Source organism: Danio rerio, chromosome 3 (genome assembly GCF_049306965.1).
Source record: "Danio rerio strain Tuebingen ecotype United States chromosome 3, GRCz12tu, whole genome shotgun sequence".
Lineage (NCBI taxonomy): Eukaryota > Metazoa > Chordata > Actinopteri > Cypriniformes > Danionidae > Danio > Danio rerio.
Genome location: NC_133178.1, coordinates 32,744,451 through 32,771,480, shown reverse-complemented (window position 1 = coordinate 32,771,480; position 27,030 = coordinate 32,744,451). Strand labels below are relative to the sequence as shown.

The 27,030-nt window shown below is 35.1% G+C and overlaps 3 protein-coding genes across 58 annotated transcripts in view; 2 read left to right on the top strand and 1 right to left on the bottom strand.

Annotated features, from left to right (window-relative positions):
• Window positions 1-611: 611 nt before the first annotated feature.
• On the top strand, window positions 612-21,576 carry gtf2f1 (general transcription factor IIF, polypeptide 1). Of its 8 annotated transcripts, none has more exons than XM_068215901.2 (14): window positions 612-957; window positions 8,045-8,086; window positions 9,107-9,162; window positions 9,283-9,355; window positions 9,957-10,150; window positions 11,675-11,845; window positions 11,922-12,130; window positions 14,200-14,353; window positions 14,435-14,493; window positions 14,598-14,729; window positions 15,636-15,706; window positions 16,031-16,172; window positions 17,536-17,668; window positions 20,864-21,576. In XM_068215901.2, exons 1-14 carry the CDS (start codon window positions 922-924, stop codon window positions 21,066-21,068), a joined length of 1,677 nt encoding a protein of 558 aa, XP_068072002.2. In that variant the 5' UTR covers window positions 612-921; the 3' UTR covers window positions 21,069-21,576.
• alkbh7 (alkB homolog 7) lies at window positions 21,396-25,383 on the bottom strand. 2 transcript variants are annotated; one of them, XM_073940490.1, is made up of 4 exons: window positions 23,978-25,383; window positions 22,335-23,651; window positions 22,130-22,254; window positions 21,396-21,998 (listed from the first exon to the last, which is right to left on the bottom strand). In XM_073940490.1, the coding sequence occupies exons 2-4, from the start codon at window positions 22,560-22,562 to the stop codon at window positions 21,878-21,880; spliced, it is 474 nt and encodes a 157-aa protein (XP_073796591.1). In that variant the 5' UTR covers window positions 22,563-23,651; window positions 23,978-25,383; the 3' UTR covers window positions 21,396-21,877.
• The window catches only part of cacna1aa (calcium channel, voltage-dependent, P/Q type, alpha 1A subunit, a), a 156,211-nt gene continuing 153,915 nt past the window's right edge, over window positions 24,735-27,030 (top strand). For all 48 annotated transcript variants that reach the window (XR_012401092.1, XR_012401089.1, XR_012401095.1 and 45 more), the window contains exons 1-2: window positions 24,735-24,951; window positions 25,038-25,200. Coding sequence is in view for 39 of the 48 variants with exons in the window: in XM_073944635.1 (XP_073800736.1) it covers window positions 24,923-24,951; window positions 25,038-25,200 (192 nt within the window). In the remaining 9 variants the exon portion in view is untranslated. The remainder of the gene's footprint in view (window positions 24,952-25,037; window positions 25,201-27,030) is intronic.

Here is a 27,030-nt window from a genome sequence, read left to right as displayed (position 1 = left end):
TCGCTCGAAGAGCTGTTTCATTCCAAGCGCAGGCCGCTGCTAGGCTCCTGAATTGAACGGAGTAGTCGGTCACTGAACACCCGTTCTGGCTTAGCTGGGCCAAAAGAGAATCTGCCTCATCCCCCTGAGCTGACCGATCAAACAGCTTGGTCATTTCATCACGGAAGTCATCAAAAATGGCACAAAAGGGGGCCTGTGTATCCCACACAGCGGTGGCCCAGTCTCGAGCCCTGCCCTTAAGAAGGGTAATAACAAATGCCACTCTGGACTCCTCAGTGGCGTAACGGCGTGGCTAAAGAGCAAAGACCAGCGAACTCTGAGACAAGAAAGACAGACAGGAGCTGTGGTCCCCGTCAAATGGTGGTGGACAATTACCGTGCGGCTCATGATCCAGGTGGAGAGGAAAGGCTGCCTGCCTACCAGCTCTGATATTTAGCTGTAGGTCCTGGACTAGAGCATTGAGTGCCGCAACCTGAGCCGTCAGAAACTCAACTTCTTGAGAAGTGGCAGTTAATTGAGTTTGCCTGTTGTCCTCGAAGAATGCCCTGCTGGGTCACTGCGTTTCTCACTTGATCGAACTCATGGAAATGGCGAGTCTCCAGGCCTCGTGTGCAGAGAAGCAGGAAGCTGAGTAGATGCCGGTGGGCGGATGTCGGCAGGCGGTGGAGTCCGAGTGCCACAAACAATGACACCAATAGGAGTGAGCTAGCAAAACACGCAAGACTGTCTGACAAAGACAAGTAGGTAAGCGGGAATTAAATAGAGGAGAAAATCAAGGAGCTACAGGTGACAATAATTGCTAAATAAGGGAATAACTAGTATAACAAGGAGGCGGGGAAAAGGATATGCTGATAGCGGAGCACATGGTGAACTATCAAAACAAAGAGCATGTGAATGCTTCATGTGCATCCGTGAGGAAACATGAAGGCGACAAGCAAGACAACAAATCACAAACAGGTAGGTCTAGACACACTCTTCACGGTTACGGGCCCATTGTACAGTCAGTTATAGTGTGCATCCAGAGACCTTGCATCAATCAATCAATCAATCAATAAATCAATAAATCAATCAATCAATCTATCAATCAATCAATCAATCAATCAATCATTTCCTTGAATTTAATTGAATTATCCACTTCTGGAATATATCTTGCTGTCTGTTCACCCCAGGTAAAAGCCTATAGTTAGGATCAGGGTGTGTCCTGTAAGGTAGTGGTGGGTGGGACACAGGACACATTCTAAGTTGCCAAAAAAATGCAAAATAGTTTTAAAGTGCTTTTGCTTAACTATGGAATAAATTAAAACACGTGGCTGATTGGCCTTTGTGTCTATTCGCTTCCTAGCTAGGGTGAAACACTCTGGGTGGAACTGACCAGTTACAGACACTATAACAGTCTGTTATAGTGTGTCTCCGGTATCGCCTCATTACAGCTAACATGATCCCGCCTCTCATTGAGCGCGGTGTTTATATGGAGATGAACTGAGGTGAGCCAGGTAATATTTTACACACCGACAAGCTTCCTCATAGAGTTACTTACTTTTTCTGCGCTTTTGAGCGATGGCACGCTACACGAGTGAAGAAGCACTTTTGATGGTACTAGACAGCAACGAAGAATTTACGTTCTCCTCAGAAGAAGAGCATGACTCTGACGAATGCATACATTTTGAAGAACATATAGACCCAGTGGAGGATAGAATCCCTGTGGAGTAAGTCTTTTAATTCTTACCTTCATGATTTACATGAAACATGTCTTTACAGGCTACTTATAATTTTATTGCTGTACAAATTGTATCCTATAACATATATAGCATATAATGATAAACATAGGCCTATGTAAAAAAAATGTATGTTATATGAAATATGCTAAGCTTGTGAAAATACTGACAGTTATTTACAAAACAGGTGCTGTTTAGTTGATCATTCATATGTGGTAACGAGTTTATTAGGTAAATTAGTACTAGTATTAGTAAACATCACAAAGATGTTAACAATGTAGTTCATGTAATCAGCTTGCTTAATTTTTCTAGATGTGAAAACAACAGCGGTAAAGAACCAGTAACAAGGAAAGCTAAAGCAAATAAGCTGCCTACTCAGTCATTGAAAAACGAGACTGATGCTGCATGGCTCCACAGGCTCTGAGATTCCTTCCTGTACATGATCCTGGACCACAGCTAAGACCATGTGATGCTCTCACTGGCCATTTACAAACTTTACACCCTTTATTATCTTACACTTTATATTTACATTGTTGATTTTGCCCTGAATGTGTCTTCTGTACATAATGTTTCATGTGTAAAGTCAAGTGCATGACTTAAGTTATATATAAAGTGTATTTATAAGTAACTTTTTCAGTAGATTTGCTAAATGTAAGTTTACAGAGTTTTATACAAGGAACTGACTCTCACAAGTGTATCTCCAGTTATTCTGTGTGATTAATAAAAATATTTTAAATAAACTGCAAACAAAAATTGTTTTATAAACTTATTTTTTTCCACAGATTCTTTCTTGAAACTCTTTCCTCTTAGTCACATACCTGTCTGATGGCTTATTATGCAGCTCATTATGCAGGTCTTTGTCTTCTCAGGTGTAAATCACTGCCTTAGTAATGATAGTTCACTCCTTCTTACATAAACCATTTTCACTCAAAAAGTGACTTAGAAAATTTTATTCAATAAATTGTTGTCTGTGAGTAAATAAACAAAATGATTTTCACAAGATCCAATTCTCAGAAGTCTTGTAAACAAATGTTCTTTAAGTGTTTCACAGCCTTGTTTTGGTGAATTTAAAATTTTAGTTGTGCACTTTGGCCTTTTGAAATATATGGGACCTAGAGTTAGGATTAGGGTGTGTCCTGTAAGGTAGTGTTGGGTGGGACACAGGGCACATCCTAAGTTGCCAAAAACATTGCAAAATACATTTTTTAAGCGTTTTGCTTTACTATGAAATAAAGTAAAACCCGTGGCTGATTGGCCTTTATGTCTATTCGGTTCCTAGCTAGGGTGAAACACTTTGGGTGGAACTGACCAGTTACGGGCCCATTGCACAGTCTGTTACAGTGTGCATCCAGAGACCTTGCATCAATTAATCAATCAACTTTTCTTTATAGCACCTTATTACAAATATCCCCTGATGTCCTTACCTTAGCCATCTTCACCTTAAAGAATCCCCCATCCTCCCTGACTTCTTTCCTTCTTTCCTAGCTTAATTTAAGGGAGTTCTTGAGACGTATCTGAGCTCAGAATCCACTTTCTCTCCATTAAACAAGAGTTTCAAGGACCTTCAGGGCTACCCCCCAGGAGAGCATGCCAAACATGCATTTAACTTTTCAAACAATTCTTGAGTTTGGAAAAATTTTTAACACGCTTAAGATAGTAGGAATACAATCTAAATGAGTGTCAATAAATCAACAGAACAATAAGACAGCATTTGCACTACTGAATATCAAAATCCTGACTGGACGACTATCGGTGTTTGATGAAGACAATGTTGTTGTGCACTTTGGCCTTCTGGAATATATGGGACCGGCTGTCTGTTTACCCCAGGTTAAAGCCTAGAGTTAGGTTCAGGGTGTGTCCTGTAAGGTAGTGGTAGGTGGGACACACACGGGCCCATTGGACAGTCTGTTACAGTGTGCACCCAGAGATCTAGCATCAATCATACAATCAACTTTTTTCTCCTGTATTGCCTAAATACAGCTAACGTGATCCTACCTCTCAGTAAGCGCACTGTTTATATGGAATTGAACAGAGGTGAGCCAGGTAATATTGTACACACCTTCCCTTCTACTTACTTTTTCTGCGCTTTTGATCGATGGCACGCTACACGAGTGAAGAAGCACTTCAGGTGGTACTGGACAGCGATGAAGAATTTACTTTCTCCTCAGAAGAAGAGCATGACTCTGACGAACACATACATTTTGAAGAACGTATAGACCCAGTGGAGGATAGAATCCCTGTGGAGTAAGTCTTTTATTCTTACCTTCATGATTTACATGAAACATGTCTTTACAGGCTACTTACAGTTTTATTGCTGTACAAAGTGTATCATGTATATAGCGTATAATGATAAACAGGCCTATATAATAAAATGTAATGTTATATGTAATATGCTAAGCTATTGTGAAAAAGAAATAGACAGTTATTTACAAAACAGGTGCTGTTCAGTTGATCATTCATATGTGGCAACTTGAGTTTATTAGGTAAATTAGTACTAGTGTCAGTGAACATCACAAAGGTGTTAAAAATGCAGTTTATGTGATCAGCTTGCTTATTTTTTCCAGATGTGAAAACAACAGGACCAGTAGCGAAGAAAGCTAAAGCAAATAAGCTGCCTACTCAGTCATGGAAAACAGAGACTGATGCTGCATGGCTCTCTGAGATTCCTTCCTGTACATGATCCTGAACCACACCTAAAATGCATACACTGGGCTTTTACAAACCTTACACCCTTTATTATCTTACACTTCATATTTACATTGTTGATTTTGCCCTGAATGTGTATTCTGTACATAATGTTTCATCTGTAAATTCAAGGGCATGCCTTAAGTTATATATTAAGTGTATATAAGTAACTTTTTCAGTAAATTTGCTAAAAAGAGATAAAAGGTTGTAAACACTAGTGCTGTCTGTAACAACAGGCTAGCGCAGAAATTCCCTTATAAATACTGAGGTAAAAATAAATGGTCATATTTTAAAGACATGGTGGATTGGTAATGGAATTTAATGCAGTGCTTCTTGTCCGGTCTGAGACCCACTTCATATTGTTTATCTATCAGGCCATGAAGATTGCTGATTTTTAAAGAAATCAGATCTTGAACATGACAAATTTGTAATGGAAATTGCCCCTTGGGCTGCCTGGCTGAAAATTAAATTGTGCATATAGCCCATTCATCACACTCCATTCCAGGTGTGTATATACAGTATATATGCTTACAAGTGCATTTCGGTCACCTGGAATAGTGGGATAAATTCTTATCCTTATCCTATTATAGCTTACCTATAATATACTTTATATTGTTCTGAACAATGCCATGTCCTTAACATATTAGTCATTTATTTAATAGGCCTACAGTTAACACAATTTCCTGATTCACGTTTTCCATAATACATAATATTGAGGTATCTGGTTATGTGCTGTGTGACCAAGTCTAGATATTATTGTTTACTCTTTTCTTTCCCCCAACTTTCTCCTTTCATTTGCCACTTGCTTTTTCTATGTTGGTCTATTTGTCTCCGCCTCATTCCGTCTCTTTTGACATTTTTAATCATAGTACTTAAACTGTCTTGAATAGCATAATCATGCCTATTGATCTGCATATATTAATGCAACCTAAATATTTATGCTATTAAATAATTATTTAAGTATTATTAGACTATAATATAATAACACTTTTTTGATTGACGGTAAATTGACGGTAAATGCACTGTAAGAAGTTAAATGTAGTCATTTTTGACTGCCCGGCTTCATTGCAGTGTTTTCTTCCGTACAGCTGGTGGCGGTAAGTCTCTGTGAAGTTGAAGAAAAGCGTATAGAAGAAGAAGATTCGTCGTTAGCGTGAGCTGCTTGTATTTTCTTGAAACTTTGGCTGTGTTTCGTTTTAATTAGTACACAAGAAAGCGTATTTCAGTGTGCTTAAGCATTGTGAAATGAAGTAGAAAAGCGGATTTCGCCTAACACAGCTAACGTTAAATATTTACGGTGAGTTTAACTCTTGTTTCTGCCCTCGGGTAACGTTATGCTGCAGATGCTAACGGAGTTAACGTTATTTTGTCTTTATAGAGCATGTCCTGTGTGTTCCGTTGTCTAACGTGTTTACGTTACTTATTAAAAGTCTGTATATACCACTACGCGAAGAAACCAGACTGTAATTTAATATTTTCATTTTATTACAGGTTTACTTGCTTTTTGTGCACTATGCAGTTTATCATTAGCCTTAAACATATATTAGTGCAGTGTCTCTCAACCACATTCCTAGAAGACCACCAACACTGCATGTTTTGGATGTCTCCTTTGTCTGTCACCCCCATTACAGGTCATTTAATCTCTGCTAATGAGCTGATGGTCTAAATCAGGTGTGTTTAGTTAAGGAGACATGGAAAATGTACAGGGCTGGTGGTCCTCCAGGAATGTGGTTGAGAAACACTTTATTAGTGTATCCTGAAGAGTAATACAATACACAGGGATGGGCAGTATTTATGATGCATGCATTTCAAATAATGTTTTGGAATACAAAATAGTATTGTGCAATTTGTGTTTGATAATGTTTATGAAAATGGCTTAATATTTTGTATCAAAATATGCAGTCATGTATTTTTGTATTTTTTAAAATGCTGTAAAATACTTTGTTAGATGTCTACATGATGACATCATAAAAATGTGGCCTAAAATAGTGGTGTTTTCTCAGTTATTTGCAAGACTTGAGATCAGACTAGAAAATTTATTATTATTGAAGAAGTTGATCAATGCTTGGAGTAAGGATGGAAATTATGCATTACATATAAAGTAACAGATAAATAGTAGGGGTAGATTCTGGAGCAAGTCTTTTACATATCGTGTTTTCTATTGTGTATTGAAGACTAATATTGCAAAAAAAAAAAAAATCTAATAAACATGGTTTATAAAAATTACTAAAACTGGAGATTTTAGTTGTTATAAGAAATCTTGATTTTAGACTAAGTATTTAAGATTCAACTGCAAAAATGTATATATATATATATATATATATATATATATATATATATATATATATATATATTTATAATATTATTATTATATTTTTTTTACCAATTATGTAAACAAATGTTGTAAATAACTTTTTTTTATATATCACCCTTTTAAACTATCAGACTCTTAAGAGATTGTGTCAATTTTCGCAATAGTTAAAGATATAGAGACATTCCAATCCATTATCTGCAATAAAGGGTTTTACAGTAATTAAAGAGATCATTCTCAAGATAAAATTCTGTATGAAATTTGTATAAAATCTGTACTAAAATCAAAAAGAAACTCGAGTAAATTTTATTTTGAATACCTCATGTACAGTAGAGGTTAGTGGGGTGCAGAGAAGAGATTGGTTGAACAGGCGTGTTTGATGGAAGGTTTGGGAAGGAATGTCATGCTCTCTTGTAAAAGTATTTTGTAGTATTTTCAAAATACAGTATTTTATTTTGATACATTTTGTGGATCTTGTATTTTGTAGTTTATTGAGATGCATGTTAAACTGAATTGTATTAAATTATTATTATTAAATTATTTATTGTATTTTATTTTAAAATACATTTCAATGTATTTTAACCCTGACAATACACAATTTGGAATAAGAAATTGATATTCACTGAAACAGTGTTGCATATCACCACGAGCAGCTCAAAATACTGTGAATAATTATTTATTATTTGAAATTATTAAAATTATTTGAATGTTCAGAAGCCATTTGTGAATATTTTGTTTGCAATTATGAGTCTGTCCCATTCAATGTTTAAGACTTGGTGTGCTGTTTATTTAAATTAAACTAAACCAACAATGAAAACTAATTGTAAATCATATATTAATTTTGTGTCAAGATATTTTATTAGCTCTGTATAATTAAAAAAAACTAACAGTTTATATAATAGCTAATACATAATACTGTTTAGCTGATGTGTTGTTTTAACTAATATTAATATTGTATCAATAACAAATGTAGCCATTTCACACTGTTAATGTTAATGCAAAAACTACCATTTGCTAATGAGCCTCAAGTGTCACCATACTTTATAAACCTTTTGCCATTTACATTTACAGTACACATTATTGTCAGGATAAAACTTTATAAAAGCTTTTAATAGGCCTACTGATATATATTTTTTACTATTTATAATTACTTTCTATTATTTGCTTAAGAAAATATATTGAAGCCTTCAGTCAAAAGTATAAAAGCTGTTTGATTTAAAAAGGAAGAAAAAGTTTATTTTACATGACCATCTGAAAAGATCCACACCATTGGAGGGAAAGTGTGCTTTCATTGGATTGTGTTGTAATTGTTTTAAATATCTTTTTCTTTCAGGTCATTAACAGTACTTCTTACTCTGCAGTAATGACGTCACTGGTAAGTCCCTCAGCGTCTACAGTTATTGTCATATATGCCCTATTAGTGTCTGTTTAAAAAAAAAAAACAATTATAGTAGTAAAATCTTCATCTTTCAGAATCTGAAGTAATTATATTTGTGGCTGTAGTACCACGCTGGCAGAACAGTGTTTTACTAAATAACCTGTGCCCTGGCCAAATTCCCTCCATCGGCCCTTACCCATCATGACCTCCCAATCATCCCCATCCACCAAATTGGCTCTGTTTTGGCAGCGTCTCTCCACTCCACCAAACCAAAGTCTCGATTAATTAAACCTTTTAACTCTTACGATTAATGAAAGATTCATTTATTTATTTTTTTGTTGCCCTCTCCACGCCACCTACACTCGTCAATGCTACTAAGCTGTCCAAAGTGGGGTCACGTAACTCCACACGCGGTAGGGAAATTAATTGAAAGGATTGACCTGGAAAAATTTGATCGATTATAGACTCTTAATGTTGATTTAGATTAATTGCCCAGCCCTAGTAGTAGGTTTTTCAGCCATAACATTGTTGCTAAGAATTTTGGTTTAGTCAGGTTTAGGTCAGGACTCTGGGCTGCCAGCATGCAAAAGCAACATTTTCCACTTCAAGGTACTGCTTCATCAGTTTGTGCTGAGACAGAGGACATTGTATATAAATTTAATTGCTGATTGGATGATAAATGCAAGAAAGGAAGCACTTGGGACGTGTTGCTGAAGGAGATTCTAATAAACATTTGCATTCACCTTGAAATCTAGCCATATCAGAGGCTAAACTGCATACATGCGTACATTTTCACATGGCAATGGTTACACCGTTTCATTTGGAATTCTGAAAACAATGTTTTTGTTTTGTGAGTTAGGAAATGTTTACCATTGCAAGATAATGAACATTTCAAATGGCCGGCAGTAGTGAAATGTGGAATATGCAAAAACATATGTTTATGATTTCTAGTTGGGTTTGGCTGAATATAGTTCATGTCAGACATGATGAAGTATTATTTTTTTCTCATCATGAAAGGGTTCACAGGGGAGCAGCAGTTCATCCTCAACGGAGTATGTAGTACGAGTTCCAAAGTAAGATTTTTTTTCATTTAATTGTACTTCACTTGCAATCATTTCAACTTTCATTTTTAAAGCCTACAGAGCTTTGTCAAATAAAGTGGTTGATGTCTTATTTCTGTTTTTGCTCAACAGAAACACCAATAAGAAATACAGTATAATGGCTTTCAATGCTGGTGATAAAGTCAGTTGTTCCACATGGACTCAGGTAAACGGCCGTTACAAAAGGCCATTTTTTTTATTGTATGCCACCAGTCCTTTCCTGTCATTTTCTATTTTAGGGGTGCTCAAACCTTTTCTTATAAAGGGCCAAAAAACAAACTTGATTGAGAGCTGTGGGCCAAAAATTAATATACCAAATTGTATTAGATTAAATTTGCCACGTGTAATTTCCTAATTTATTTGCTAATTATTAAAAATAACTAGAAAACATTGGTTTAAAGCATTTAAATTAATGATGCAGTATAATTTTTAATGTTTTATAATGAACTTATTATAGTAAAAATATAAACAATTCCATTTATAACACAATGGAGTTCAATGCTGAATACACTAGTCGAACTGCATGTCGATGTCTTGTGCATTGTTCTCTATCTATCAGCTGACAGTATTTACATTCTGATTCATTTACAACATTTAATTGTAGCTCCTCAATTAAAAAACAAAAAACAAAAAAACTAAGATTAGATTAGTTTCAACCAACTCCCCATCATTCTCCCTCTCTTTTCAGATAGGATGGTGGGCCAAACCACCACTGGTTTGGTTTGAGCACCTCTTCTATTTTATAGTGGTCTATATGTCTTGTTTAGGCTCGTATGGAGCGGGACATGAGTAATAGACGTATATATGGTGAGGAGGAGACACAAGAGGGGGCAGCAGGGAGTGAGTTTGGAAAAAAACAGAGAGAAGAAGCAAGGAGGAAGAAGTATGGCATCATTACGAAAGAGTTCAAGGTAGAGGACCAGCCTTGGATCCTTAAAGTAAACGGCAAGGCAGGAAGAAGGTACACTTTATGCTTTTATCTTTTGCATTTAAGTGTTTATTGTTGCAATGATTGTTGTTGTGTCACCATGCATGGGGCTTATGATTTGGGCAGAATAAAAATACTTTTGAATTAAAATCAAACATGACACAAAAATGTCAAAATTTGTAGTAATCAAAAGTGGATTAAGTGGTTATTCAGAAAGTTATTCATGAAAGTTATTCAGATTGCATTTATGGAATAGTTTCTGTGAACCATTCTTTTTTATGTAAAGTCTGCAAGATCCACATAAGTGATGCAGTTATCCGAGTACATACATACTCAATTACTTTTGATGCTTTGTGGTTTTTTTTTAAGTGTTTTTTAATTTTATTTTTCATCTGCTGTCTCATTTAATGAGGACATGATCAAGTAAACTAAAATTTTAAACGAAGCTCTGATTGTGGCTTTTTGCACTTTAACATTGCATTTGATAAAACTTGATTAAAATTATTAGTACAGTTTATTATATATTTTTTTGAAATAATGTTCTTTCTAATCAGTGTCTTTCATGTCTTTTGTTTTGCTATTTAATGATTAAATCAGTTGATTGACCAAACCATTAAAATGAAAAAAAAAAAACATTTAACATTTAACGTCTTTCCTGGTTATTTTTAAAATTGTTTATCATCTATTGAAGTTAAAAATACTATTTTGCTGGAGAAAACGAGGACATCAAAAGGCGAGTCATTATCACATTTTCTGGGACTGCTCTGTTATTAAAAAATATTGGAAAGAAATACACAATGCATTACCATTACCAAAAAATGGTTGTCACAAAAGTCCCACACTAAATACAAGGATGGAAATTACAATGGATATTTCTTAAATGTAGCAAATACTGCATTTGTGAATCAGAAAATGGAACAATTTATTTCAATCTTGGAAAATGGACCAATTATGCAACATCCCTTAAACTGAACTTTTCCGTTAACTTAAAATCGAAAGGATCAATTCCTACCTGTACAGTTTTGTTGCTGATATGCATGTATATATTTTTTGTATTTATTTATTTTTACTTGTTTGTCTCCCCCCTTCTTTTTTTTTGTTTAATCTATTTATTATTATTTTTATAACAGTTTACATGTGCACAAAAGTAAAAGCATACATTGCTTAAAGAGAAAATGGATGCATATATATCGTTTAATTTGTGAGTGTATTCAGATGTAAGATATCTGACATGTATCTGTAAGTGAAAAACTATTTGAGACAATTAAAAAAATTAATTTAAAAATCTATTCATTATTTTCAAAATTTTCTCTTATTGAAAATTGTAATTCTTATAAATATTAGTCTTGCCATTAAAAAGCCATCCACTTTTAAGGTGGCAATAAAAAACTAAATCTGAATAAAATGTGCTCGTGACTAATTAAAACCATCGCAACCAGTCGTGCTGACACAATGAGCTGATTTCGGATTTGTTGTTGGTGTTTAATTGCATTTAAAGTGTGTTATTATTTGTTTAGATCTTGTTTTACTGCTGTTTTCTTTCTCTTTGCCACTCAGATTTAAGGGTATAAAAAAAGGGGGCGTTACAGAGAATGCGTCCTACTACATCTTCACACAGAGTGCCGATGGTGCTTTTGAGGCATTTCCCGTGCACGCCTGGTATAACTTCACACCACAGGCCAAACACCGCACGCTCACAGCTGAGGAAGCAGAGGAAGAGTGGGGCAGGTGAGGGCAAACCTGATTTCTCTTCTGCATTACAAGCTTGCAGTTTGATGATTGCAGCTCATTATTTTTCATTTAGGAGAAACAAAGTGGTGAACCACTTCAGTATCATGCTCCAGCGGCGTTTAAGAGAACAGGAGCGAGGAGGAGGAGATGAGGATGAGGAGGAAGGAGAAAAAGGCGCAAAGAAAAAGAAGAAGGGAGGCAGAGGAGGTGACCTGCGAATTCATGACCTCGAGGAAGATTTGGAAATGAGCAGCGATGAAAGTGATGGCAGCAATGGAGATGGTGAGGGTGAGCAAAAGGGTCAGAGAGGAACATGAGTGTGCCTTATCATGCTTTTTATTTAAAGATCAAAGTACATAATGAATATTCAGTAATCAACATTTGATTTTGAATGGTTGTTGTTGAATAATTTTAGGACAACTTTGATGAAAGGTTTTGATTTGTTTCAGATGTTGACTACTTTAGTTGTCTCTTAACAAAAGAGTGAGTTCTAAACCACTCATTCCAATTTAATTTCTCTTATCAATACATATTGATATGCAACATGCTTGTGTTACCAGTCTATCTTTTTCATGGGCTGCCTGCCAACAGCATTTTGACCCTCCAACACAGTGGCTTGTTCATATCAACATCATGTCTAGAAGCGTTTTTTGTCAATGTCACCAAAACAGCTAAATCTACTGTTTGCTTCATATCTGCGCTTTGTTGTTATTTTTTCTGAGAGAAATCATGAGTATGAAGTGCAATGTAGGGCTAAATCAAGTTTCACACAATCATAAGTGAAGAAGCTGCATACACAAGGTGTCCACAGATTTTTAAAGTCTTAAATTCCATAGTGCAAAGATAAGGCCTTAATTAGTATTTAAATTGTCTTAAATCTGCATCTTAAAAATGAAATCAAACCAACCTCATAAAGAAGACATTGTTTCAGTTTTCTATCTAATTTTCACCCTGAACTAAATATGCAGGACACAATAAAGTAAACCCTCATGGGTATTTCACTTACACAAGCAAATTTTGTGGGGATTTCACTCTATTATAGCTTTTTATCACGGCTGAAAGAAACCTGTCATGATTTTCTTGAACAATATTGCGATTTCAATTTTAATCACGTTTTTGACACACACAGGCGTTATACAGTGTGAATGTGAAATGTAATTCCAAAGGAAATTTATTAAATCTTTCTTTATAAAGACTGTAACGTCTCCAAAACAGACATAAAGCAAAAAAAAAAAAAAAACACCTACTGAAGGTCTAATAAATTGTCTCTAGATAAAACAAATAAATAGACTAGTGTTTGTGCGTACGTGCGTGTGCGCACACACGCTTTCAAACGATGTTCTGTTTGACCACATATCAGAAGTAGTTATGTGTACTTTTGTATGTGTCCACAAATTTATTTTTGCCATGCATAGCTCTTAAATCTCTTTGTGATGCTGCCGTGAAATGGGCCATTCACATATTGCATCTTTTGCATAAGTTAGTTATTTCCAATGGAGGTGCCCAGCTTACACGTATATTGGGAGTGAAGCATGTATTCCATGCACACGCAGTTGAAAACATCTCCACTTTTGAGAATGCTGCACTGCGAGTCACGTAACAAGAACTGACATACAAGTGACATGCCTTCCCCTTTCCATATGCTATAAGATGCAATATTTGACTGAGAGGTCTTATGAATTACCTGATTCTGTGATACATCAGTCTTCCTCTATCCAAAGTAATCCCACACCCCAGATGTTGACTTTTTTTGGGCACCAAGCCCTCCTGTGCTGAACTCATAATCCCTGTTATGCAGTTTATTTGTCATTAATCTCAATCACCTGTTCTCGCGCTCTGTTTAGGCGTGCTACATTATGATTGGTTCAAACAGCATAATGTGGGAAAATCTGTAAAGCGATTTAGATATCACGTGTGTTCAAATCAGGATTTTGATACGATTTCAATTAATCCCACATCTCTACTTTCTATAAATAATAAAGAGTGTTTCTGGCTCAATACTATTAGTAAAATCTATCAGCATAGTCTACTGTATACAATTTTCAACGTTCTGTTAAATGTGTTACCTGTGCAAGCAGTAGCCTGTCACAGGGTACTAGACCATGTGACCAATCAGAAGAGGCTCTTGGAAAGAGGGGTTTAGAAACGATAAATCAAATGAATGATTTGAGCTCTGTGAGAAATTAGATCAATTTAAATTTAAGCATATTTTGAGAAAATAGAGGCCTTTTGTGAGTGTTTTTGAATGTGGCTGCTTGTAAACTAATTGTAGGAGATCTTTAAATTAATGTGAAAAACATTTTACATGGCATAATAGGGGCAGTTTAAAAAAATATCTTCTTTTATTGCAGATGATGAAGCCAAGGCAAAAGCTAAAAAGGAAAAAGGTGCCAAAGGCAAGGGAAAGAAGAAGAAGAAAAAGGGCAGCGACTTAGAAGGATTTGAGGACAGTGATGATGGTGACTTTGAGGGTTTGGAGGTGGACTACATGTCTGATGAGAGCAGGTGATTTTAGTGACACAAATATTCATATGGTCATTGTTTTGCAGTCTTAATCATCATCATCGCCATTCTTTTTTCCTCCAGTTCTGAAGAAGAAGAACCAGAGAAGACCAAGCCAAATAAGGGAGAGGATGTTCCTAAAGGTTGGGGATTTAGAAGGTTTTATTCTTTTTGCAGGAATGAGCTTTGTCTAGTCCTGATATATGATTTGAGATGGCTTTGTGAAGCACTGATGGTTTTCTTTCAGGGATTGATGAAATGTCTGAAAGTGAGGAAGAGAGTGAGGAAGAGACCAAGAATGAAGAAGAGAATAAGGAAGAGGAAGAGGAGGAAGATGGGAAGAAGACGCCAGTGCAGGTGGAAAAGAAGAAAAAGAAAGGTACGAGCAACCTCATATTATAGTTGTATGTGATGTTTTTTTTCTGTTCAAATCAAGGCGTGTAACTTAAAAGTCTTACTTAAATAAAGAAAGGCCTTTTTTTAAAATGTATAATTTTTAAATGACAAAAAACTTTTCATTTATGTTTTATAGATGAATATTTCTGTAAAATTACAAAAAAAAGAAAACCCCTTAAATAGGCAAATAAAAGAGGCAAAAAAATATGACTGATGAAGTACTTTTTAAAATGTAAATTTAAATTTAAATACTTAAAATATGGTTAGGAAGCATATCTGAGTTGCTTTTCTGAATGGTTTGTGTCTGTTTTAGGATTTTAGCAATTCCTAGAAAATTAGAACCTCACAATATAAGTTGCACCAGCTCAGAATTGTATTGTTAGGAGGAAAAAAACACACAGATTAGCTGTTTTGGTGTTGAAGTGATATTTTACAATTTAATTCAGAAATAACACAAAAAATTGGCAACTACTAGTCCTAAATATAACAAATTGTTTACAAAATGTATTTCAGTTCCTTTAACTTCAAATAAAGGTCCTTTAATGTAACCGTATTCAGAAGAGAAAAATAAATATAAGTAAAAAAAATAAGTATAAAAATGTTTTTTTGGGGAATTCAATAAAGTATGTTTGTGATTTTATTCAAGCCAAAAAAAATTTAATTTTAAGAAATGCTTATTAATGCTAATGTGCCTTTATCATTTGAGACAAATTCAAATCTCTGCATATTTTGAGCAAATTTAGCTTGTTTAATGCTATTTGCATTATGTAAGTTACTGTATAATATAAGTTGCAGCTTGTTTCAGATAATAAATATATGTTCTACAATACAATTTATTATTTTTAAGATAAAAGGTACTATTTGATATTAAAATCCTTATGTATTTCAGACAGCAGCGGCGAGTCCGACAGCTCTGAGGACAGTGATATTGAAGGAGAGGCAGCGTCAGCACTGTTTATGGTGGTAATGGCCTATATTTGTGTGTGTGTGTGTGTGTGTGTGTGTGTGTGTGTGTGTGTGTGTGTGTGTGTGTGTGTGTGTGTGTGTGTGTGTGTGTGTGTGTGTGTGTGTGTGTGTGTGTGTGTGTGTGTGTGTCTGTGTGTGTGTGTGTCTGTGTGTGTGTGTGTCTGTCTGTGTGTCTGTGTGTCTGTGTGTCTGTCTGTCTGTCTGTCTGTCTGTCTGTCTGTCTGTCTGTCTGTGTCTGAAAAAGAAATATGGATGTTGTGTTTTGATGACATTTCATGTGAATATGGTACAGTGCTTTTTTCTTGTTGTCTGTCACAGAAGAAGCGCACACCTCCTAAGCGAGGAGGTGGCCGTGGCTCAGCAGGCAGTTCAAGAACAGGTAGTCGACCAGGCACACCATCTATTGATAATGCTGCCACTTCCAACACTCTCCGTGCTGCTGCCAGCAAACTGGAGCAAGGTACACTCAACAAAACTCAGTTATTAAAAATTATATTCAAATGTATTAATTTTTATGACGTTGTGGTAGTAGATATAATAAAAAATACTAAAGCCACCTTTCCACTGCACAAAATACACCCCCTTGTGTCAGTCACATTGAATATTTTGTTTTGTCATTTACCATGGTAAGTGGATTCCAGCGGTGGTGTCTAAAATAATGGAGTGCAAAAGCAAGAGCCTTTAGTTGAATGAATGAATGAATGAATACTATAAACTCATCATATTAATTAATTACTCATCAGGGAATGTGGAGACAAGATTAAAAATTACAATATTTTTTATTACTCTTTTATGAATAGAATTTTATTAGACTTATTAGACTTTTTTTCAGATTCTAAACGAAATAACGAAATAAACTCCTATTTGTCATCTCGCGCGCATGGACCTGCTTGGACAACACTGGAATACATCACATCCGGTCGGCTGGTCACAGACGGTGTAGTCGCAGGAGTTCAGATCAGATCCAAATTTTCTGCATATCGGAACTCCATGCAGCTCTTGGACTACTCTCCATTGAAAATGAATGACTTCCAGTCTGTCGCTTCTCATGTGCTGTGGAAAGGCAGCTTAAGAATAAAAAAAATTAGTAGTACTTACTTTTAAATTAGAATTTTGAATCAAACTTGCAGTTAAAACAATCCCCCAACAATGTTAGTTTTCTTATTTAGTCTCCCTTACATCAGCATTGTGTGTGTGTGTGTGTGTAAGCAGTGTGTGTGTGTGTGTGTGTGTGTGTGTGTGTGTGTATATAAGCAATAATAATAGAAAGAATAGAGACAAAGTTAACATGACTATGGAAAAATATTATATATATATTTTTTTTTATCAAATAAATTTTTTATTTTTTTTTTCTATTAACTATTGCTTCCAATTGATTGTCATTTGAGATTTGATGCTCTGTAACAATCATGTGACAATTTGTGAAACTTCACATCATATTTATGGTAATGTCAACTAAAAGTAATGGTTATAGTTTTAACAAAATGCATTTTCTTACGTCTGCTGGGGGTATAAGGATTACTGTCGTGCTCACTTTGTGTGGTTCAGGAGCTTCCATTAAGTGCTTCCATCATTCTGTTTCTAAAATGTAAATTTGTGTTCACAAAGTAATGTTTAACTATGATGCTGTGTATATGACTAATTGATGACCGTGTTCAGTTTTGGTTTGAGTGCCACTTTAACACGTTATTAAATCAAAAGCTTATACTATTTGCCTAGTATTTCCTTATTTAATTTTGTCTTTCTTTTTAGTTCAGAAGTTGTGGCAAAACTCTTAGATATAAACTCTTAGATATAAACATGTTTCTGCACTTCTATCTCAGGTAAGCGACAGACAACTGTGCCGAGCTCAGAAACTCCAGCAGCCAAGAGATTAAAGATGGAGCCCAGTCCTCAAAGCTCCTCAGGGAAAAGCACACCACAGCCAGCGTCAGGGAAATCCACCCCCAGCGCCAGGTACTTCATCCCCAGAGCCATACAATCATCATCTTGTTCTCTTTAAGGCTTGTGCACACTGGGACCTTTTTTGTTTGCGCTTATCGTCAACATTTTCACTTGGGAGCAAAATCACTCTTTGACGTTAGATAGAGCTTAATGAAAAACAGAAATACCCTAGTACACAAGCGCAGTGCAACTTTGTGTGTTTGACACTTGCTTGTTACATAGAAAAAGAGCATTTATGCACCTGTTAAAACAATCACACAGTATTTGTTAACTGGCAAACAAAACAAGGTTGTTTCAAGAATGAAATCCTATTTGATCTGCAAATCCTCTCCATAACAACTCCCTCTTGATAACATTTTTGTACTCTACAAACAGCTCCACATTAGGGCTGCTCGATTTTGGGAAAAATCATAATCATGATTATTTTGGTGAAAACTGTATTTACGATTATTCAAAACGATTATTAGTTGAATTCTAAATTATTACCGCTCCTGAGATTTTTTTTTATTTTATATTTCCCAAAAGATGTTTAAAAGAGCAAGGAATTTTAACAGTATTTCCTCTAATATTTTTTCTTCTGGAGAGGCTTATTTGTTTTATTTTGGCTAGAATAAAAGTAGGTTTAAATTTTTTGAAACCAATTTTAAGGTCAATAATATTAGCCCCCTTAAGCTATATATTTTTTTGAATCTGCAACTATATATATATATATATATATATAGTTCTTTTCCACCCTGCAAAGGAAAGCGAAATAAATACAATAGTATAAAAATATGAAATAAACTGTGATTTAAGCATCTTCACCGTAAGAAAAACACTTTTAAGCTAAACACTTAAGCTTCTCCTTTTGTTTGATTAATAATCATAAAAACAGGTGGCATCAGGGATATTGCGCACGGTCACTTTAATGGTTTCTCTTTCACGTGTCTTTTGATTTTCAACTCGTTTGTTTATTACACAAATGACGGTTAATATGAATAATTACTGAACACCACGTTTTGACACCTATTTGACCATTAAACGCTCACATTAAGATGACTTAAGGTGTGTGCGCTCTGCACGTCTCAGTGGGCGAATGAGACCGAATGCTGACCACATGCTTCTGACTGAACAGAATCACACGCACAGAAACATGCGGTCAAGCAACAAAAGGTGGCGCTATATGATGCAATAATTGCTTATCCCGATTAATGGTTTTTCATAATTGTTAGAAGCCAAAATTGAAATCGAAATCGGATTTTCGATTAACTGCACAGCCGTGCTCCACATTCAACTTGCCTTCTAGCGATATATGCACAGCTAGTGTTCCTCCCCATACTGATAAACTTATAGTGAATAATTGATTTGACTTTTTTCAGTTTTGGTTTCTTTTACAGCATTGATGTTGTAAAGTAATAAAAATAAAATCAGTTAAATAGACTTCAGCGTTGATATGCAAAGCCTTTTACACATACGCGCCCATAAGGATAAGCAGGCTAGTGCAGAAGCTCCAAAATAAACGTTCATATTTTAAAGACATGGTGGGGAAAAATGTCATTTATGCAGTGCTTGTACATTCTGAGACCTATTTATATATTGTATATCACTCAGGCAGTGGAGATCGTTGGTTTTTAAAGAAAACAGACCTTAAATGCTGCAATAATTGTAACAGCATACATAAAAAAATAAGAGTCCTTTTGCATACTTCTGCATATAACCTAGTGGTGTTTCCAGTAGCTATAGCATCTCCAGACATAAGTAGCTTCCTATCGGTTTACTCATTCTAATGTGACGCATAAAACAACAACAAAAAAAAGAGCAAGAGTACATTTTATTTTTATATATGACACTTTAATTCTGCCGTTTTGTGAAATTGTGGGCACGCTCACATTGGTGACCATTTGTTTAGTCATGAAATGTTACACATCAGCGGTAAGCATGAGTGAGAATTGTACGGTTTGCACAGGCCTTTAGCTTTCAAATGTTTATTCTATCCTTCCATCTCTGAGAATTTTACTTGGTTATACTTGCATTAAGCCATGGAGTGCAGAATTAAAGACTGTGAAGTGGCATGATATATTCAACAAAATCAGAATGAGGTTGTTTCAAGTGTTTGAAACAGCTTGCCAAATGAACTTTCTAGAAAACATCTCTTCGGCTAGCACATTTCAGAGCAGCTTCAGTAAAAACTAAAGTAAACCAGCAACACTAGCTATGTTTCCTTCCAAAAATGTGAATTAACTTTATTCGCACACCTTTTATGCGATATTCTAGTTTTGTGCATAAAGCAAAGTTTCCATCCAACAAGTCAAACAAATCAAAATTGTCACTTCCTAATTAACTGGCGTCAAATATCAAAAGTAAAAGGAACTTAATTTCCTGAGGTATGAGAAGCTGTGTGAATCTTTTACTTAATTAAATAAATGACTTGTGCCTCAGAAGATGATGCTGACACGCAGTTAACGCACAGCACAGACACTCTTAGCAGTTCTGGAGGTAATATAATAACACTAATACTGAATTGGTTAGGGTGTTTCAGACTGACCAAAATAACATTTCATGTTTTACAGTGTGCTAAGCCTGCTGGTTTGTCGACTCACACACATCTTTTATCATCACATAATCAAAATCAATGACTTTTTTTAATGCGCATACTAAAATTTGTTTAGTGAAAGTCTTTATACGCATTTTTTCTTATCGAATAAAAAGTTATTTTTATTTAACTCTTTAACTTCTTATCTTGGCGTTTTTTATTTTTGGCGTTTTTTACGTTTTTTATTTTATGTGCATGTTGGATATGCGTATAAATAAAAAAAAAAAGTGGATGGAAACATAGTTACTGACACATTTATTTCACAGTCAGCACTGTAAAGCTGCTTCCGTTTAACCAATAACTTTTGTAAGGGACTAAATAAATGTGAGCTGATTGGAGGGTCAGAGTTACATTGCTATGACTATATTTACACATCCAATTGCTACTCCCAGCAATGTTGGAAATGTTTTGCTGAGTATATTGCTGAATGGAAAAAGCAAAGAATGAAATACTTAGCTTCAATTATATCAAGTCTTTAACAGTATGTCACTGTGTATTAGACCTACTTAATGTAGCAACACATTACACCAACTTTTTCCTTTCAAATTTTCAAAAGCACTGCCAGAGTTACTGACCATTTTAACTCTTGATTATTTCAATATTGTAAATAAAATCCTTTTCTCTCTCCCCTTTAGTGATGTGCTGCTGACAGAGGATGCGGTGCGCAGGTATCTCATCAGAAAGCCCATGACCACTAAAGACCTGCTGAAGAAGTTCCAGACTAAACGCACAGGCCTCAGCAGCGAGCAGACGGTCAATGTGCTCGCGCAGATCTTAAAGAGGCTCAATCCAGAGAGGAAGAACATCAATGACAAGATGCACTTCTACCTCACTGAGTGAAACTCTGAGCATCCATCACCAGCAGCCTCGCCTTCAGGAATGCAGCTCATTTTGGTGAACACCTTCTTTGTTTTGCTGTCATTTTGCTTTTAACAGTCCAGTGTTTATTTACAGTAGTCATTAAACTGCTGCTCATTGAGTTAAAGCTGAGAATACCGGAGGTCAAGAGTAAAATGACAAAGAAACGTTGCAAAGAAAGATAGCACAGTGAGTTTTTGTATATTGTAGATATGGGAAATGTGTGTTTGTAAATTTCACATTTATGCATCTTAATGAGAAGCTGGTTAATGTTTTTCCAAGAAAGAAATTAAATAAGGACTCAGAAAATGTGAAGATGTGGCTTTTATTACACACTCATTTGTTCTCATAGATTTTTTTTTTAACTGGCTTAACATTGTGCTGATTTTAAAAAAAAAAACTGTAAAAGGTACCACATTTTGCTGGCGCTTGCCCTTCGTAGTATGTTAAATCTGTTCTGAAATAAATACCTATTTGTTTTTATTTGAAATTTGATGCTCTCTATGCAATAATGATTTATTATTTGAGAGGAAAGTTAATAATGGATACAAAAATTGACATTGTACATAGAAGCAGTTGACTGGTCTCATCTTTTTTCATACTCCATTTATATGATAAATTACATGAATCTGATCTATTCCCTTCATAAATTCTCCAGAGGCTTTAGTTCCCCCCAAATAGTCTCTTTTTTGTGGTTATTCAAGGAAAAATACATCAGACTGAAAATTGAATCAACAGAGGTCTATTTGGTTTTCAAGACAGGTGCTATGATCAGTCCAGCCTCAGTTGTTTTACATGGGCAGGTTTCGGCATATCACAGAGATGCGGCGATGACGTGGAACCTTCTGTCCAGAGAAAAAGGACTCTTCATCTTTTAAGATTTCATGGGTGAATTTAAATCGTGCATCATCCCTGTTGATTTAAAGTAGTAGTGTTTTAGAGGTAAAATTACTTCATATTCTATGATAACAGAAATTTTATTTAGTTCTCTTATAACTTGAGAAATTTTGGGGGGTGGGGATAATAAATATGTAAATATTTACCGTAATATATAAAGTGAGCGCCGACTTAGAAGCAAATCCACCCGATCTGTGGTATTGTTTTCCGGGACCAGTCGCATTATACTATCGGACAACAAGCTCAGCCCTGCAATGGTGCTTCCACAGAACTGACAGGACAAATGACATGGAATGATGAACATGTAGGTATGAAGAACACCAGTGGTACACAAATATCTGAGAGACAGACCTTCACACTGTCGATATGGGGTTTGATGTAGCCCTTTTTGTCCAAGTCCAGAACATGAACAGGCCCAAGCAGTGGACTGCCTTCAGGAAACGCGACTGTTCTTACTCGCCTTAAGATGTTTTCTGACGCAGCTCCCCATTGCAGACGCTCTGTTTCCCTGTAGCCGTGGATGGCCTGAGTTGGGGGAAAATAGTGATGCAAATTAGGGATGCAATATGGAATATCCATATTGCAGTGAAGTGCAATAAATTAAGTTTTTTTTTTTGTGCCAAGCATTTGTGTGCTACCCAAAATGGGTTGTTAATCAATAGGTTATTATACAAATCTGACCAATCAGGAGCTTTTACTCTCTTTATCACCACCGTTCCAGTAGGTGCTGTTAGGTTACCGTATAGCTAAAAAAAATACTAATGCTGGGTGACAAGAGATAAATGACAACTGCCAAAAAACATAATAAAATCTGAATATCTAAAGAGATTCTCAGTCATTTGTGAGGTTTGAAAGTCTAAATGTTTGCACCTTGGTATAATTTTTTTTAAAAAGTTTTATTTGGCATAGAAAAAAATTACTAAAATACTAAATTATTTTAGTATGTATGATAATTGCAACAACATATATATATTTAAAAATAAATTGCTGATAAAGTTGTGTTTTGCAAGTTAGTTGTGTTATAAGAATTAATGTTATTGCAACACTCGACAAGAATATCCAATATTTTTCCCAGTATCGTGCACTGCAGCCCTAATGCAAATAACAGCCTAATACATAATACACATTCCTAACTTTCTTTCAAACATATATGGTTTGTAGTTTCAGAGTCAGAGCTTCTGTGAACTCGGATAACGTGAAAGTAATTAACATGAATTAATTGCAAAAAATAAACAGAAAAAAGAACAAATATTCTTTACAAAATTATTAATAAAAATATTTTAAATCAAGTCATGCTTATTAATAGAAGTTCCATTTAATGTATATTTAAGATGATTTTTTACACAACGATGGCACTTTTGGGCACCTGAAAGTGTAAACCTCTGAACATTGGTTTCAAAGTTCAATTCAATTCAATTCAGCTTTATTTGTATAGCGCTTTTACAATGTAGATTGTGTCAAAGCAGCTTCACATAAATGGTCATAGTAACTGGAACAGTGTAGTTCAGTTTTTTAGTGTTTAAGTTCAGTTCAGTTTAGCTCAGTTCAGTGTGATTTAATCATTACTGAGAGTTCAAACACTGAAGAGCAAATTCATCGATAAGTAGCTCTACCAATCCTGAGCCATGCGAGCCAGTGGCGACAGCGGAGAGGGAAAAAAAACTTCACCTAATGCAGTGGTTCTCAAACTTTTTTCATCAAGTACCACCTCAGAAAAAAATTATCTCTCCAAGTACCACCAAAATGAGCAGTATTGAAATACAGTAGCGTAGTAGGGCCAGTAAAGCAGCTACAACTCTGCACAGTTAAAAAAAACATGGCAGATTACCTTAGAAATAGAGGCTATATGTCATATATGTCATTTTATACATCATTTTTGATACATTTTGAAATGTGTGTAGCATGTATATGACATATTTCATTCCTCCGCGTACCACTAGAAGGAGCCTGCGTACCACTAGTGGTACACGTACCACAGTTTGAGAACCACTGACCTAATGGTAGTGAAGAAAAAAAACCTTGAGAGAACCAGACTCAGTTGGGCACGACCATTTTAATTTCTCCGCTGGCCAAAAGTCTTGTGCAGGGCTTCAGTCGCCGTGGTGGCAAGTGCCAATTTTAGAAAACAATGCTATGATTTTGTGCAAAGGGTGAGATATTGAATTAAGGCTATTATTAATTGACATTTTCTCTTTCATGTGTGAACAGGCTTATTTTGACATTGTAATCTATACACAAACATTTAAAAATTTTTGTTCTAGCACAAAGTTGTTATTAGGCGTATGACAGTATGATTTTTTTTTTTTTATTACGATATATCACAACATAGACAAAAAGTTATTTAACAGGTATAAGATCTTCCCTTCTGTATGCACAACACAAATTTTCAAGTAATTTGCAAAAGGATTTTAAAGTACACTTCAGTAAGGTCTCATTATTACTAAATGTTTTTAGTTTTCATACTTTAGTTTGGTTAATGTTAATGAATAATAGGCCTGCAAACACAACAATGTAAATTATTCTTTAAAATATGATGTAAAAGTTCAAATAGTAATTTCATTTATGTTCATTACCCACTTTATACTGCTAATAAGTACGTCGATCGTATTATTTATCATGTAAATAATATTCAAAAAAAACTTCAGTACAATTTAGATTCAAATAGCCAAACACTTTAATCAAGTAGCCCCGCCCAAAAACGTGATTGGAAGGAAAACGCCCAAATATATTTCTTATTGGCTAACGCAGATTGTTCCCGCTCAAATTCGTTATTTCGGCGTTCAACGTTTTTTAAGAAACGTGGTATGTATGGGCACACACCGATTTATTTTAACTGACATTATAGACATGAAGGTTTTTAAAGAAAACCTTGTTTGTTGGAACAAAACTCCAGAAATGGCACGTAAAAAGTTTTTAGTTACACGAGTTTGTTTCATGAAATGACGCTGGGTCGCGGCGTTAACTGCAGGTAAAAACACTTCGGTTACTTACGTCGTCCCAGTGGTCAAATTCGTACCGCTTTTTCCTAAGTCCTGCCTCTACTTCTTTAAACAGGGCGTTCTCCTCTTCCTCGCTGATGAAGTTCTGTCTGACTTCAACCTGTCCACGCACTGCCGACAAAATTTCTTCGGACGATCCACACAACCATTTACACTCATCTGTACACTCGGGGCCTTTTCGTAAAGCTGAACTCTCCGAGAAAATCCTGTACAGTGAGGTATTTTGCAGAGATTTCCTCTGAATTTGTCTGGATACTCTAATTAGTAGTGTCATGTTGTCGAGACCATATGTTGAGGGAATAAAATAGGCTTTAGGCGCAATATTCTGTGTACCAGTGTCAGTACTGTCATTGGCAATCCGCCATTTTGATTTCGCCAAGATTTCTGGGACTTGTAGTTTCAGTCTTGCAGTCCAGCATTATATTTATTGACAAAATACGATTAATTGCCAAGTAATGAGTGTGAGCAGCAACGGTAATTAAACAAACATTTTAATCACGCCTTTAAAAAAAAGTTAAACAGATTTAAGACCAGACACTGCAGGTAAAAAAAAAATTTACGATTGAAAAGAAAGGATTTTTTTTTCAGACGAATGAAAATAAAAACATCCAAATTAAACTTCAAGTGCTTATTGCAGTTAATCAACTTGTGTCTGTAGAATTAGTGCATATAAGCAATTCCAGCGATATGAATGTGATATTTGCAATAAAAATTCTAAATATAAACTGACATAGAAAGCATTATATTAATGTTATATAGAAACATCTGTTTATATTGTCCAAAACAATAACCAGAGTTATGGGATCAGAAAAATATCAATCTGTAAACATGTTTTCTGTTTTAAATGAGGACAATAAACAGCCAAAAAAGTCTGCGAGTTTACAGTATACAACATACTTTGTAGAAATTCTGTGAATTAAACTGCACAACCCAAAATAAATTATGCTAATCAAAAGAGTAAGATTCGGCTCATTATAGAACAAAAAAAACTGATTTTATTTTATTTAACATTTTTGCATTTATGAGGAAAAAGCTTGTGTTATGGGTGTGAAATTGGCACTTGTGTGACTTTGGTAAATCAAATATAATTGCTTGAAAACATTGACACAGACATTTATGAGTACTTTTAAAGTACTGTTAAATACTTACTTCCACAAAATATGTAGAAACATTTTTGCCGTTTTGGTCAACTTTTTTCATGGCAATTTTTTATTTCATGGCAAGATTGACATTGCATGCATTGCTCATATTTTAAAGGCTGTTTTCTCAAAATGATTTTCTTTTCAACCTGCACTGATCCATGAATCTTCACCTCAGCAGCACTTCCACCACACTTCAGTTTTTATCTATCTTCTAAAGGTCTTTACAGAGGTTTTTGTTATACATAATTTGCCTGATTACACTCATAAAAGTCTGCTCTAAATATGATGTTTGCAGTATTTTCTAAATGAATGAATGATAAATAAACCAAACAAAACCTCAGGTGTCTAAAAAACAAGCATTTTGAGCCTGATTTCTACCATTTCAATAAATCAGAATTTATATATTTAAGCATAATATTTGTTAAAGAAAAAATTGTCTAAACAATTCTTTGCCGTTTTTAATGAAATGAAGCAGCAGCTTCAACTGCAATTCCTCTTCTCAACACCAGAGAGCGACACATGATTATTGCTTATTGTGATCGAAAGAGGAAAACAGTATTTCTGGCTCCTTAAAACGTCATCCCACAGTCCAGTGTTTTCTCTCTGACATAATGCTCAATATTTCAACCTTTTCCTGTCTTTGCCCCTAAAACCTCATAACCTCATGTCTGAAATCTTTAATGTTATCAGACGTAGTTTTTGTACTGGCTTTTGTATGTTTAAAAAAAAGCCCTAGCTCCTCCTACCCCCGCTGAGTTTTTAGCATTTTTGGGATATCATATTATAATTTAAAAGACTGATTTTTTTTTTCACCCAGGATTAGGTCACTGTTTTAAGACCTAAATATAGACATTAATTATTTTTTATGAATTCCTTTAATTATTGAAAAATCTCTCTCCCACTTCC

Bases quoted from the DNA above. Each gene is read 5' to 3' on its own strand.
- gtf2f1 (XM_068215897.2), top strand. From the start codon at position 922: ATGAAGGCGACAAGCAAGACAACAAATCACAAACAG. The intron at 958-8,044 runs GTAGGTCTAGAC...TTTTTCTTTCAG, and splicing joins AGACAACAAATCACAAACAG to GTCATTAACAGTACTTCTTA. The intron at 8,087-9,106 runs GTAAGTCCCTCA...TCATCATGAAAG, and splicing joins CTGCAGTAATGACGTCACTG to GGTTCACAGGGGAGCAGCAG.
- alkbh7 (XM_073940490.1), bottom strand. From the start codon at position 22,562: ATGGATATTCCATATTGCATCCCTAATTTGCATCACTATTTTCCCCCA. The intron at 22,255-22,334 runs GTCTGTCTCTCA...TTGTCCTGTCAG, and splicing joins CCCATATCGACAGTGTGAAG to TTCTGTGGAAGCACCATTGC. The intron at 21,999-22,129 runs GTAAATATTTAC...TTAAATCAACAG, and splicing joins CGCTCACTTTATATATTACG to GGATGATGCACGATTTAAAT.